Genomic DNA, 13081 nt, shown 5'->3' with positions numbered 1-13081 from the left:
AGATCAAGGTCCATATTTGTTGTGTCCAGGCAGGGTTAATCCAGGGGATAGACTCTCTGGCCAAGTGTCTTGTTTCAGATGTTGTGTGCAATGTCTAAACCTTACTCTCACTAGAATAATTTTCCACTAATAATTTTATCAATGTTGTTCTTTAAGTATGTTTACAGGTCAAATAAAAATACTTAGTCTTTGTCATTTTATATATCCTTGTTTGTATAGAGATCATCATCAGCATAATGGTTTCTAGCACAGTAGTGTTCAGTACCTTAACTGTAATCGTGATGATACCCAATTTCTTACCGAAGTAACTTATTTTAAACAGGTGAGGGGGTCGTCAGAGGGAGATGACTGCCAACAAGAGCTCCAAAACTGCACCAAAAGCAGGAGCGGCTAAAGGTCCACAGGAAAACCCAGACAGGTATCAGTCATGATGATAAGTCAGCTGTTATTTTACATTGTTTGTGCTTTTACAGGTTTTTCACCCCGGAAAGCCCACATACACCAAAGATAAATATAACTATTAAAGAAATATTTCACCGAGCTGTTTCAACTGAAATAAACTTGCACTGGCTTGTCATTAAATATATCAGTGCCTTTTGTCTCAAGATACACCACAGTTAATGTTTTTTTTCCTAAAATTGTTTGTAAAAATGATAAAAAAAATTAAGTTTCTCAACACTGTACTGTGATTAATCTATTTTTAAATCAACCTTTAGAACAATTTCAGTGTATCAGATCTGGACCATGATTTTTTAGCAATTCACATATATTTTATTCCATATAAAGATTTTTTGTTAATTCTTGTTTAGATGTGCAGCTATATATATATATATATATATATATATATATATATATATATATATATATATATATATATATATATTTTATAGAGAAAATACAATTTTAGAAATCTGTTTTTCAAATAAAAAAATGACAGAGAAAAATTATTAATCCTATAAATATTTATAGGAACTGATTGCTTTTATCTATAATTGAGGAGTAGTTGAAATAGATAATAGAGTCCAACGGTACTTCACAGGCCAAACTATTGTATACAAAGCTGAAGTAAACATCCTGGTTATGAGCAAAAGCAGGAAGTTGATTAGAGAAGAGGCTTTGTTCTATTTGTGGCCTTTTGGGCTGTGTAGTTGCTATCAGAACAAGTCCTTGAAGAGTGAGCGGAATACATTTCATAATTACCTATGAATACTCTGTGATGTCAGAGATATTTACCAAAGAAAACTGTGAAAAAGTGATCAATGCTAAGTTGTGTGGAGGGAAAATGATGGCATAGTTTGTGCTAGCCACTCTTCCTAGACATGGATATTTTGGCTTCAGTTGTAAATCACAAGCAAAGGAGAATGCTGAAGAAGCAGATTTATGTCAGACGAGGGTGGCGGTAGGTAGGCCTTGCACTGAGAATGTGCCCTTTTTATAGCAAAGATAATAGCTGAAAAAATAACTCAATCACAGATGAAATATCCACATTTTTGTGGGGGAGAACCCACTGGCTCTGGGCTTGACATATTTCTTTTGATGTGTGTTCCTGGAACCTCATAGTTTCACCATCCTGGCACAGTTCTCCAACAGGAAATGGCCTGTGGTTGACATTGCCCTCAAGACCCAGGAAGAGCCAAACCAGCTCTGGCATCCTACTCAGTCCATGTGTGGCCAGACCAGCTGGCTTCCCCCGAAACTGGCTTTGTTTTTACTGGCCCTGTCCGGCCTCTCAGAGAACCTCCTCAGACCACAGACACAAAGTCATGGAGGACTCATTGAAAAGAATTCTCAAACTGATGTTTTCTTTTGCGCAAAGGATTTTACATCAGCCTAATATTGCAGTTAATGAAACGATCATTTATGCTTTGTCAGAGTGGCGGCCTGGCAGTCGTGGAGGTATTTTTAGCCATGCAGTGTTATTCTATGGAAAACATCTGAACAAAGATGATAGAAGTTTAACTGTACTATAAATACCAGCTTTGATGCAAAGATTGCCCTCCTAAACAATATCCTTCATCTCCTTTTGACAGATTTGGCATCTGTCCATCCCTTCCGTTTGATTATCCAGGATTAGACTGTTGTTCTCAAGCCAGGGATCCATTGTAAAGGCAGAACCTCAAAAATCTTTTTCAACACAGGATATGTTAGTCAGACTCAAGTATGACATTTTTCTGTCACCATTTAATTCAAAGAAGCCTACAGCTTTATGTTTATCCGTTTTTTTTAATTCCCAGAATTGGTTCTTTTGTGTACATGCTATTGACGAGTAAAGATTTATGTTTTAAGAAATAAAGAGTTTGTTATGCAACTGTAAGATTTAACACCGGTAAGGATATCATAATAGAATGCACTCTCAAAATCTATATAATTTGCGGATTTAGTATTCAAGAGTAGTTTCTTATTGTTATCAATGTTGAAATAAGTTACTTAATAATAATTTTCTTGGAAGCCACAATAAAGGAATAGCAAAGTTTGAAATGTAACTTTCTGTTTTGAAAAGTTTAATGAATCCTTACAAAGTATTAACTTTTTAAATCTTTAAAATCTTTCCAATCTCAAATGGTAGTGTATATGTATTTATATTTATATTACATACTTTTTAAAACATGTTCGACTTTCTCCATACAGAATTTAGTGCTTTCTTTTTGATAAAGTAAAACTGATGATGGCAGCACAATAAATCTTGGGTGAATCTTTGGACCATTTAGAACACAAAATTGTGTATTTTTTGTCAAATGAATTTGCTTTGTAAATGTTGGGTACAGGAGATTGTACTACAGATGTCTACAGACAACTGATGTGACATGTCTGTATGTAATATTAGGTGATGATGTGATTGTACAATCATCTCCATACAAGATCTGCGAGACTGCAGGTGGTGTAGCGTTTTCCTTTTTTTAGTCGTTATGGTGAGGTTTTTAGTTGATCTGTCCCAACCTGCACCCTGGATCATACTCTTGGCCTCCTCCCAGCTTGCACTTGTTATTCTAACCACTGCTGTGACATCAGATATGCCTGCCTCAGTTTCACTGAGGTGTGGGCCAAGTCGAGTTCTAGTTCCTGGAAGCTCAATAGCGGCATTAGATGTTTAGGTGGATGAGAAAGTGTTTGTCTGAGAAGACTGAAATGAGGTCAGCACAGTTTTTCATCTCGTTGCTCAGCAGTGAGCAGCGTCTGTTTGCTCAGTGACCAGTGAGCTCAGATAATGTTGTGGAGGTTGAGGTTGAGGGACGTACGGTGAGGGCTAGTGAGGGTGAGTTCATTTATATCTCTCAAAGTCAAATGGTTAAAAGGTTTTTGCTTGTGAGGTCCATATAAATAATTTCCAAAGTGATTGTGTGCAGGAATGCATATATAATTATTTCTACTGTCGTTCCGTTTGCATTGGCACTGCAAAATGTACAGATTGTTATTGTTCTTTTGCTTCAGTAGTTTATTACTTTTAGTTTTATGTTACTTGAGTCCTATTGACTTACTCTGATTAAAACACATTTAACCAGTACTTATAAGTGTTCTCACGTTTTTTTGAGGAAATAACACTCTGCTGTACCAGTCACAATTTGGAGGGTTTCTTACTCTTTCCTCTTATTTACTCTTGTTTCAGGTGTCAATCTGTGTCCCCACATCCAATTCTTTCCACTGGAAAAGAGTCATGTTCCTCTCACAGTCAGCAGGGAAGGTACGCTAAAGCTGATGCTAAACTCTGGACCCAAAAGAACTGGAGCTGTAAGACTGCCAGCTTGAGAAGTGGCGCCTCACTCTCCACTGACTTTGAATGCCAAAGCAGGCTCACCAAATCTAGGAGTATTAGTTGTCTGGACAAGAGGTTGTCCATCTGTAACCCACCAAGTGGCAATAACCAGGATCAAAAGGAGAACCAGCCACAACAGGCCCCCACTGTGGGGGATGGATTGAATCCCGGACCCCTAAGCTGGAGCTCTCTTTCAGTAGGACCTACAACCAAGCTTGGGCACAAGCGCACGCTCTCACTCAGTCATACAGGGACTTGCACCTCATCCATCACCATACGCAAAAAGATCTCAGAATGGGAGGGTCGGAATGTGGCTCTGCCTAGGATGAGCCTTTGCCTGGAGAAGAGGCCTGGAGGTGGGAGTGAGGGTTGCCCAAGCCTGCTGTCCTCACCCTGCAGCGAGAAAACCTTTGATTTTAAGGCTGTGAGGAGGATGAGCACAGCATTTTCCGAGTGCTCCTACCCTGAGACCGAGGAAGATGAGCACGTATCGGATCGAGAAGCTCCTCTAAGGTTCCAGAAGAGGCCTTCGAAGACAGAGTCCTCTGGGATTTTCCTCCGCACGTTCTCGGCACGCAAGGAGACCTCAGCCGTGCTCAGCCGCATTCAAAAAATTGAACAGGCCTTGAAGGAAAGTCCCTCTTCATCTCCTCCACAGTATCTTAGTAATTGCTACAGCCTTGACAAGTCCAGACACAAGACTTTCACCATAAGTGGAACAGAGGACTTGGACAGCACTTGTGGCAGCAAGCGGAGCAGCATTTGCTCTGTGGCCACTGAACCCGAAGCTTCTCCAGGATCTGATAAACTGTCTAAGCTCAAGCAGAGGTTCAGCATCAGCTCTACCAGGTCAGAGAGCCCAGAACTCACTTCTGCACAGGACTCTCCTGGAATTACAGTGAACCCTTTACCCAAACCCAAACGAACTTTTGAGTATGATGCCAACCGTAACCACAGAGGCTTGTTGCCCGGTAATGGACTACCTCCCACTGCTGAATCTCCACCTCCACTTCCTTCCACCCCAGCACCTGCTATAATGAGAAATTCCAAGGCAGATGAAAGCTTGCCTAAGAAGACTCAAGATAGGTGAGAAACATGACTTCTTTCATATTTTTTTGAAATATTAGTAGTATTATGTGGTTTTCGGCAGATTAATTTAACTAAAGAACCATGTGGCAGGTACACAAAGCCACTTGGGGATAAGTGCTTAAGGGGTAATGGTGATTGCTCATGACTTTTTTTTTTGTGAAAATTGAAATTGGCACCTTCCTTTTATCTTGGAAAATGGAAAATCTCTCATGATTTACTTAAACTCATGTTGTTCCAAACTTGTATGTCATACTACTGTGGAGTGCAAAATATTTTTTTCTATACATTGCATGCATACAATTACACAGACACAGTCTATCAAGCTTTAAATGGGCAAAAAAAAGCGGAAGAAAAGTGGTCTATATGACTTGTGTGCTGTATATCTGTATGAAATTGTTGTGATGAAGCAACTAAAATATTCACGTCTCACATGCTTACATCTCATATTTATTCACACATATTCAAATATTCATTATGAATCATTTTACATTTCTGTATGCATTTATTCAGTTCCCTTTCAATAACTCCAAACTAAAGACTAGACAGACAGATTTGTGTTGCATGAAGGAAAAAACATGTCAGCTGTGGCAAAAAATTACTGAGAAGCAATGAATTTGTGTACTTCCACGTAGTTGGTTCCCCCACAAAGAAGAGATCATTTATTTTTCTTGGATAATGAAGTGTATAAAACTTGTCCCAAGAATGTTGAAAAGGATAAGGACCACAGACCAAGCATTTGTTTTGTTGATACAGTTCTAGACTTTGAATTATTGGCTTTTGTTTTTGACTACATAGTCTCTCACAGTGAACTGGCCTCTGTAGTTTCACAGATTCTTATGTTACAAATCAAGTAAGCAAAATGAAATTTCCTGTCAGGCATTTGACAGCAAGCAGAGATCAACATGGAGATGCATGTTTTTTCAGGGTTTCATAATTTTACCATATTAGGTGAATTTGTTGCTGTCAAATGTTACACAATTGCACTGTTTAGTTCTGTGTGTAGCACACATCATCTTTTTTCCATTCTTTGATCTTTACATTGACATTCAACTGACACATCTGAAACGGGCAATTCTTAATAATATTTATTTCTCCAAATTTAGTTCAGAAATCCAGAAATAGCATCAGTGATAACTTATCAACAAAACCATTAAGCACTTTGAGTATATTTTTAGAAACCCATCAGTGTTCATTTAACTGGAAGAATACAGAAAATGAAATGTTTTGGAGGTTCAAAGACCTCAGAGACTTTGCTTCATCTCTTCTCTTTAAGTTGATATAACACTGCTTCATGGTGTTGCTTTTTGGATTTGGAGTGAGGTTTCTCATGTTGTTTATAGCTCATATCCTTCATGGCCTTGTGAATGATCTTTGGCACATGTATTGTTTAGCCTAGTTACTGGGTATGGAGGACCGCCAGGTTCTCTTGATGGAGAACCTCATGTGCTGGAACATTTCTACTGCTCTACATTTGAGCCCATGTTTGACATTCCTGTGGCTGGTCCAGTCATCCGTTTAGAGACTATAGGCAAGCAAATAGATTGTGTCATGTCAAAGTGCTAATTTGGGGTTCCAACTTTCTGGTCAGTTTTCCAGCCATGTTATTCATGAAAATACATTTTGGTTTCTTGTAGATAAACAAGAAATTACCATCCGAGCATAGACAAGAACTATTCAAGTTAATTTATTATAATTTTTATATGTTGTTAATTTAAGCAGTCTCTCTTGTTTTAATTGTTGTCTTCCAGTGATTAAGATCCTCATAAGTGAAAGTTCTATCTTCTCAGGTGGTCTGACCTGATTGTGATCACCCAATTAGGGATGTTTGCCTTGAACAGAACTACTCTTTACTTGTTCAGAAAGAGTCACTTCCAAAGCTGTGGCTTGATTTGATCTCTTTTTGTTTCTAGAGAATCGTGTGAGTCAGAAGATGCTGTCAGCCTGCCTTCCTCATACCCTTCCTCACCCACAGAGAATGGCACAGAGAACCACAGTCGGCCCAGCTCCAAGAGCACACTTGAGGAAAATGCCTATGAGGACATAGTGGGTAAGAACATACAACAGTTGGTGATAGATCCTGCCTGCTACCATTTGATTTTAGACTAAAATGTAACTTTTGAATAAATGAAAATGACTTAAAAAGAAAACATTTCTGGTGTAAAAATGTTAGAATTTAAAAAAAATATATAATATTTGTATATTTACTGATTTTTAATATTTTAAATGTTTGTATTTTTTATTGTATCATTTACAGGTATTTTTTATAGTGTAAAAAAAAAAAAAATTATATATCTATAAAAAATATGAAATACAAATATTTTTACCATCTTATTGTTTGCTGATTGTGCACACTTCTCTCTGGTTAAATTCCTTTTTTTTGTCTACCGAAAGTGATGAAATACTGGCATGTGGCGCTGGCTGATTTTATGTGCTAAATTCCTTCCTGGCAGGAAATAGTCTGTGTGTACTAATGCTCAGACCCTTAAGGGCTTGATATTGTTACAGTGTTCGTGGGTCTTGCCCTGTGGCCAGACTGTAAATCTCTGTCTTGCTATTGCTGATGAGGCTTGGGCATCAGGTGCTGTTAAGTGGTGTGGCTGAATGAGCGCCTAGTTGGCAAACGAGCAGAAGGAGTTTGTGGGTTGGTTTATATGTGATTTATATCAGTTCTACAGCCAAAAATACAGCCTTTGCTGTGTAATGTTCTTGAAATGATGATGGTCACAGGGTCCAGGCAGTGCATGAGTCTCTAGCGGTTGGAAAGTGGGTGACTCTCAGCCTTTTCCCCTTGACAAAGGTTCCATTGTTCTAGCGAACACCTCGGGTGTGGGATCGAGCATTGCGGTTGCACATTTTTACGAATGCTGATTAGTTCCAGAGATATATATATGGTCTCTATGTGCCTCTGTGCTCTAACCACTGAGCTGGTGATTGGTGTAACAGTCCGACAGAGGAGTTTAAGGGTGGTCTCCAGAAGCATCAGGCTGCGGTTAGCACATCAGATGGTATGCTTTCTCAGGCTGTCACCAAGGTTTCGGCTCTGTTTGTTACTAAAATGTTACCAAATGTTAAAAACAAACATTATTTATGGTATACATATGTAAGCTTTCAACCTTCTTTCAGGTTAAATCTTTGGGTATCACATTGCATATTGGCACAAAGCATGTCTGATCTGGAGGTGGTTGTGATGTATCCTCCATATGCAATGCACATGAGTATAGTGATAATGGATTGGCCAAATATGTCCAGATGGCTGGGTCATATTACGTCTTTCCATGAAATAAATTGCTTGTATGAAAACCCATTCATGTCACAATGATATACAATCTTCAAAAGAGGCAACTTCCTTTCTTCAGTCCTTACTGAGGGTCTTACTTGTAAGTGGCCATAATAGTCAGATTATTGTTCATGATTGTTTGTTAAAAATAATATCCATTCTTCATTCCAGTTTTCCAGCATTTGCTTTCAGGCAAAAAGCATCTTCTGCTTGTTTACACGTCACAAAGCCATTTAATTTGAGAGCCATTCCTCATCTCACATGACTACATGGTGCTTCTGGGAAGACCGCAAAATGGCCATAAAACGGTCTTGTATGCTGTGTTGCTTTTATTGGCAGCCTGATACTCACATTGTGTACTGCTCGCTTATTCACCAAGCACTCGAAATCCTTTCCTTTGAAATCTTGTTGTGTAAACAGAAGCACAGTATGTGTTTTGGTTATAGGTGCCCACTCTCTGTCCTTTTGTCTGTGTGTTTTGCATAACTCCTGTAAGTAGAGAAGTTGATTAGTACCCTCCTGTATGTGAGTGGTCAGGGAGGCATATCATTTCTCCTGCATGCTGTCATTACATTGCTTCGTTTGGGAGCCTCACAGAGCACTCTGCACATTTGCTGGCCTGTCATTGTGCCTCTCAGGCTTAATGGCACTCGGGCAAATCTCAGCAGTACATCTCGTGAGGTCAGGCTGTTGTGTAGCTGATTGCTATGTTGTATGGTAGCTTTTTGCTCTCTTTAAAGCTTTTCACAAGAAATTACGCTGCAATTATTATACCAAGATTAGCATTTTAGCATGTTTCTGTAATGTGGAACCTGTTGTGTATCTAGTGGAGGGAATCAGGGCAGAAAGATGTCTGATATGCCTGTGATATGTCTTACAGTAATAAAACTGCAGAAAAGTAGGGCATTGTTTTTGTGTGGGACTATTAAATGGTTGGTTTCATTACATTGAATTGGTGACATGGATTTTAATTAGAAGATTTTATCACTGATAAAGGTTTAATCAGTGACTGATGGAGGTTTAAAGAAAACCGATTTAAAGAAAATAATTTTTAATTCCGTGAGAATACTTTGAATTCAGAAGTCACAGTAAAGACTTTTCTAATCTGTAATATAAGTGTGTGTCAGTGTGTGTGTGATGGTTCGGTATGTACCTTGGTTTTGAAATCACATTTCAGTACGATTTGTGTACAGCAGGAGGAAAGTTTATATATATATATATATATATATATATATATATATATATATATATATATATATATATATATATATGTATATATATATATATATTATGTATATATGTATATATATATATATATATATATATATATATATATATATATATATATATATATATATATAGTGGTTTACTGAACAAGTTGCTCTTTCTTTAAATACAGTTATAGTCAAAATTTTCTTAGTGATTAAAATCTACCTCAGCTAATGAAAACTTTGCTCAGGTGAAACACTGAATGAGCAATTACATGACACATTAGATGTTAAGTCGTGTTTATTCAAGTTAAAACGAGTTATACAGAGGAAGCAATGATGGTGATCACAGGCGCTCCACTTGGCACAAATCTGTGGCGCGTCACGGCCCAGACACGGGAACCAAAGCTGATCGCGGCTGCTGAACTGTTTTTGAACCGTCCTAGAAGCTGCTCTCCAAGGCTTTATACAACGATCTGTCATGCCACATCAAAGATTGTCCATTTATTATTTAATTCCTGAGAAACAAAAATGCTGTATTTGTACACATACGTACCAAGACGTGTAGCGAAACAGGTGTGTGTGTATATATATATATATATATATATATATATATATATATATATATACGTATATGAAGATGAAATAGAGTTAGAAACTTATTCCACTAATTATTAATTTTGTGTCTTTGTATACATACTTTAATTATTAGTATAAATAGAAGAAAAAGGCTTATTAGGCCAGCATGCTCCATACTTGCTTCCACATTAGAGTTAAAAACTTTTGCATGCGCTATTCAGGTCATCTTGTCCTCGCTTCTTGTAGCTTATCATTCGGCCCAATTTTCTTAAAGGGGAAAGCACAACTTAATTTATATCCTCAAGTGTTCGGTGGACAAGTGATCCACCCTTTTACATGAGAAAACATGTTAGCAAAAAAAGATTTTAACAAAGAGGCTTTAACAAGTTTATTTCGTTTTTTTTTTATTTGGAGTCCTGTGTGGACTCAGACTAAAGATCTGCACTGTCTACATTCTCTTATCTTGACTCATCACTGGCCCTTATTTCTGTAGACAGAGTGCTGTCCAAAGGCTTATGTCCAACAGAAACTGTTTTTGGAGACGATGCACTTGAGTTTCAAGCACGCCAACAGTAAACCTCCATGAATAATCTTTTCCCAGCACTCAATAGCTGCCCCGTTGTGTGCCTCCGGCTCCTTCTTTTCATTATCATCATCCTCCACCTCCTTTCATACCCTCTGCCCACCCTTTACCTTTATCAGTTTGTCTCTCTCCCACTCACTCCTTAAGAAGACATGCTACCTCGCTACCTTTTAAGTCTGCTCCTGGGCAGCTGGTGTTTGGTTTTAGTCTGAGTTGTTCTCTCTCTCTCCTCTGCTCTTCTGCAAACAGAGAAAGAGAATCCATATGAGGATGTAGATCCAATGAGGAGATGTCTGGCCAGAAATTCCCGCCTGTTACCCGAGAGGTCCCGGGACTCACTCAACAGGATGTGGACCTCCCAGGACAGGAAGTCCATTACACCTCCCCAGGTATTTTCCTTGGCTGTGTAAGATAGGGATGATAGCACCTGCTTTTTCATTTTTATGATTTTTATTTAAATCAAAGCTTTTTATACATGAATTAATTCACCATATTTTAGTAGCTTTAGTGGAGTATTTTGCTACATATTTTGGTGCATTTCTATGCCCTTTTAATCATTTAGATTTTGATATACTATACATGCCTGCACCTTTACGTTTTCTTATCCACTTCCCTTTCACCAGCTGCCCTCTAAACCAAGCAGTCAGTCCCTGCGGCTGCCAGGTCCCGCTGACAGGAAGAGCCAGCGCCCATCCCGCCTGTCTAAGAGGCATAGCCACGATGACATGCTGCTGTTACCCCAGCTGGGCATGTCTTCTTCCCCCTGTGGCCTATTAGATGACAGCCTGAACCCTTCCACCGATACATTGGCCTCCCACAGGCAAAAAAGAATCCCCAAGGTAAACAATGAGGGTAGAATGGAGTGAAGTGACTGTGTAGCAGTTGAACATGGATGTGTAATAATTTGTGTAATCCTGTCATCCTCTTTTTCTTAGAATGAACCTCTAAATCAATATTTCAACAATTTAACAACACATTTATTCAAAGTTTTCTGATGTCTGTTAAAGATTACGTGACAATGAAGTAAACACACAGTATTTTATAATATATATGTTTTCTTAAATATGTAAGTATTTTGAAATGATGTTAAAACATCAGTTTTGCATTTCTGTGATTTAGTTGTTAGTTTTTCAAAAACTCACCAACCCCCACAGGAGTGACCAATCTTGCACCTGGAGGGCCAGTATCTCGCAGAATTTAGCTCCAACTTGCTTTTCTGGAAGCTTCTAGTGAGTCTGAGGACATGTATTAGCAGATCAGGCGTGTTTAATTAGGGTTGGAGCTAATCTCTGCAGGTCGGCGGTCCTCCAGTAGCTGGTTGAGACACCCTTGCCTACCAACATTAGTTTAGGAAACCCTGCTTAAGTGTGAAAGGTAAATTGATTTCCAGATTCTTAGGCATGGAATAAGATTGGAATACTCAGATTCAATTTGTACCGATATTGTGAATAGTAACCCTTGAAGAGTCGAAGGACTGTTACACCATGTCTGCACCGCAGGAGAGATTTGCCGGATGCATTCTGACATTCTGACAAAAGACATTATAATCAGTGATACTGTCTACACTGAGTGTGACACTAAACGTGCAATGCAACACGGTAAAATCCCCAGCAGTAAACTTGACACAGTTTTGCCAACATTAAGAGTTAACATTTGACTCTTCAGAACTAGGTGTAGCACACCAGTCTGCCTTCGAGCTATGTCTTCCTCTTCACCTGAATGTTTTTTAAGGAAAACACCTTCAACCACACAATTTTAATACCCTGAATGTTCATATGCTGCAGGGGTATAAAGAGAAAGTTCACATAACCGCTCTCTAAAATGAAAAAAAAAGCCCTTAAGGACTGAAAGATTTAGTTTCACTGTTTTTCCCTTTTCAAGACATTTTACAAGTTGCTATAAAGTGCTCCCAGTGGCTTTTAGGAACTCACTGATAACTAAAATCAATAACTTTCCCTTCTGGATATAGTAGCTCCTTAAAATATTAGTTCCTGGATAAATGTGTAGATTAGGGGCCGTTTTAAAAGTCATTTTCAATTTGTTGCAATGCATCTTTTTCCTTTTCAGGTGGTTCAAAGGATAAACTCTATCTACTGTACAAAAAGAGGCAAGAAGAGGCTGAAGAAGCTTTCAATTTCAAACATAGAAACCGCGTCTCTGAGAGGTAAACATTTAATCCCGATGTGACCTCTCAGCATGTGCCTCAGTTGTATATGTTCAGACCAAAAAATGTTGCCAGTTGATCCCTTGACATTAAACAAGCCCTCTTCTCTGTTTGCAGATGACAACAGCGAGAGTGAAAGTGACTCTGATGACAGGTTCAAAGGTGAGGGATCAGCAATGTGTTTGAGTTGAGTGCTGCTTTGAGCAAACAACATCACATGAACCTGCGATTTATCATAAGTAAATGTCAAAACTGAGCAAAAATGTGTGCATTATTATTGTATTTGTATGTTAAATGTACTGATATTTTATTTAGCATTGCTTTGAATTAGCTTTTTAAACTAGTTATTGCTTATAATATTCGTATTAGTTTTAGCCTGTTTTTCATATAAGCCAGTGCTTTATTTCAGTTGAAGAAAATTGTTTTTTGT

The 13081-nt window shown here is 38.3% G+C and overlaps 1 protein-coding gene across 2 annotated transcripts in view; it reads left to right on the top strand.

Moving 5' to 3' along the window:
- The window catches only part of dennd2b (DENN domain containing 2B), a 44285-nt gene that overhangs the window by 15206 nt on the left and 15998 nt on the right, over positions 1-13081 (top strand). For both annotated transcript variants that reach the window (XM_043244130.1, XM_043244129.1), the window contains exons 2-8: positions 323-418; positions 3605-4837; positions 6751-6887; positions 10737-10876; positions 11111-11326; positions 12555-12651; positions 12769-12813. In XM_043244130.1, coding sequence (XP_043100065.1) covers positions 345-418; positions 3605-4837; positions 6751-6887; positions 10737-10876; positions 11111-11326; positions 12555-12651; positions 12769-12813 — 1942 coding nt within the window. In that variant the 5' untranslated portion in view covers positions 323-344. The remainder of the gene's footprint in view (positions 1-322; positions 419-3604; positions 4838-6750; positions 6888-10736; positions 10877-11110; positions 11327-12554; positions 12652-12768; positions 12814-13081) is intronic.

Source organism: Puntigrus tetrazona, chromosome 7, assembly GCF_018831695.1.
Source record: "Puntigrus tetrazona isolate hp1 chromosome 7, ASM1883169v1, whole genome shotgun sequence".
Lineage (NCBI taxonomy): Eukaryota > Metazoa > Chordata > Actinopteri > Cypriniformes > Cyprinidae > Puntigrus > Puntigrus tetrazona.
Note: the sequence above shows the minus strand (reverse complement) of the source record. Positions and strands in the feature narration are given on the sequence as shown.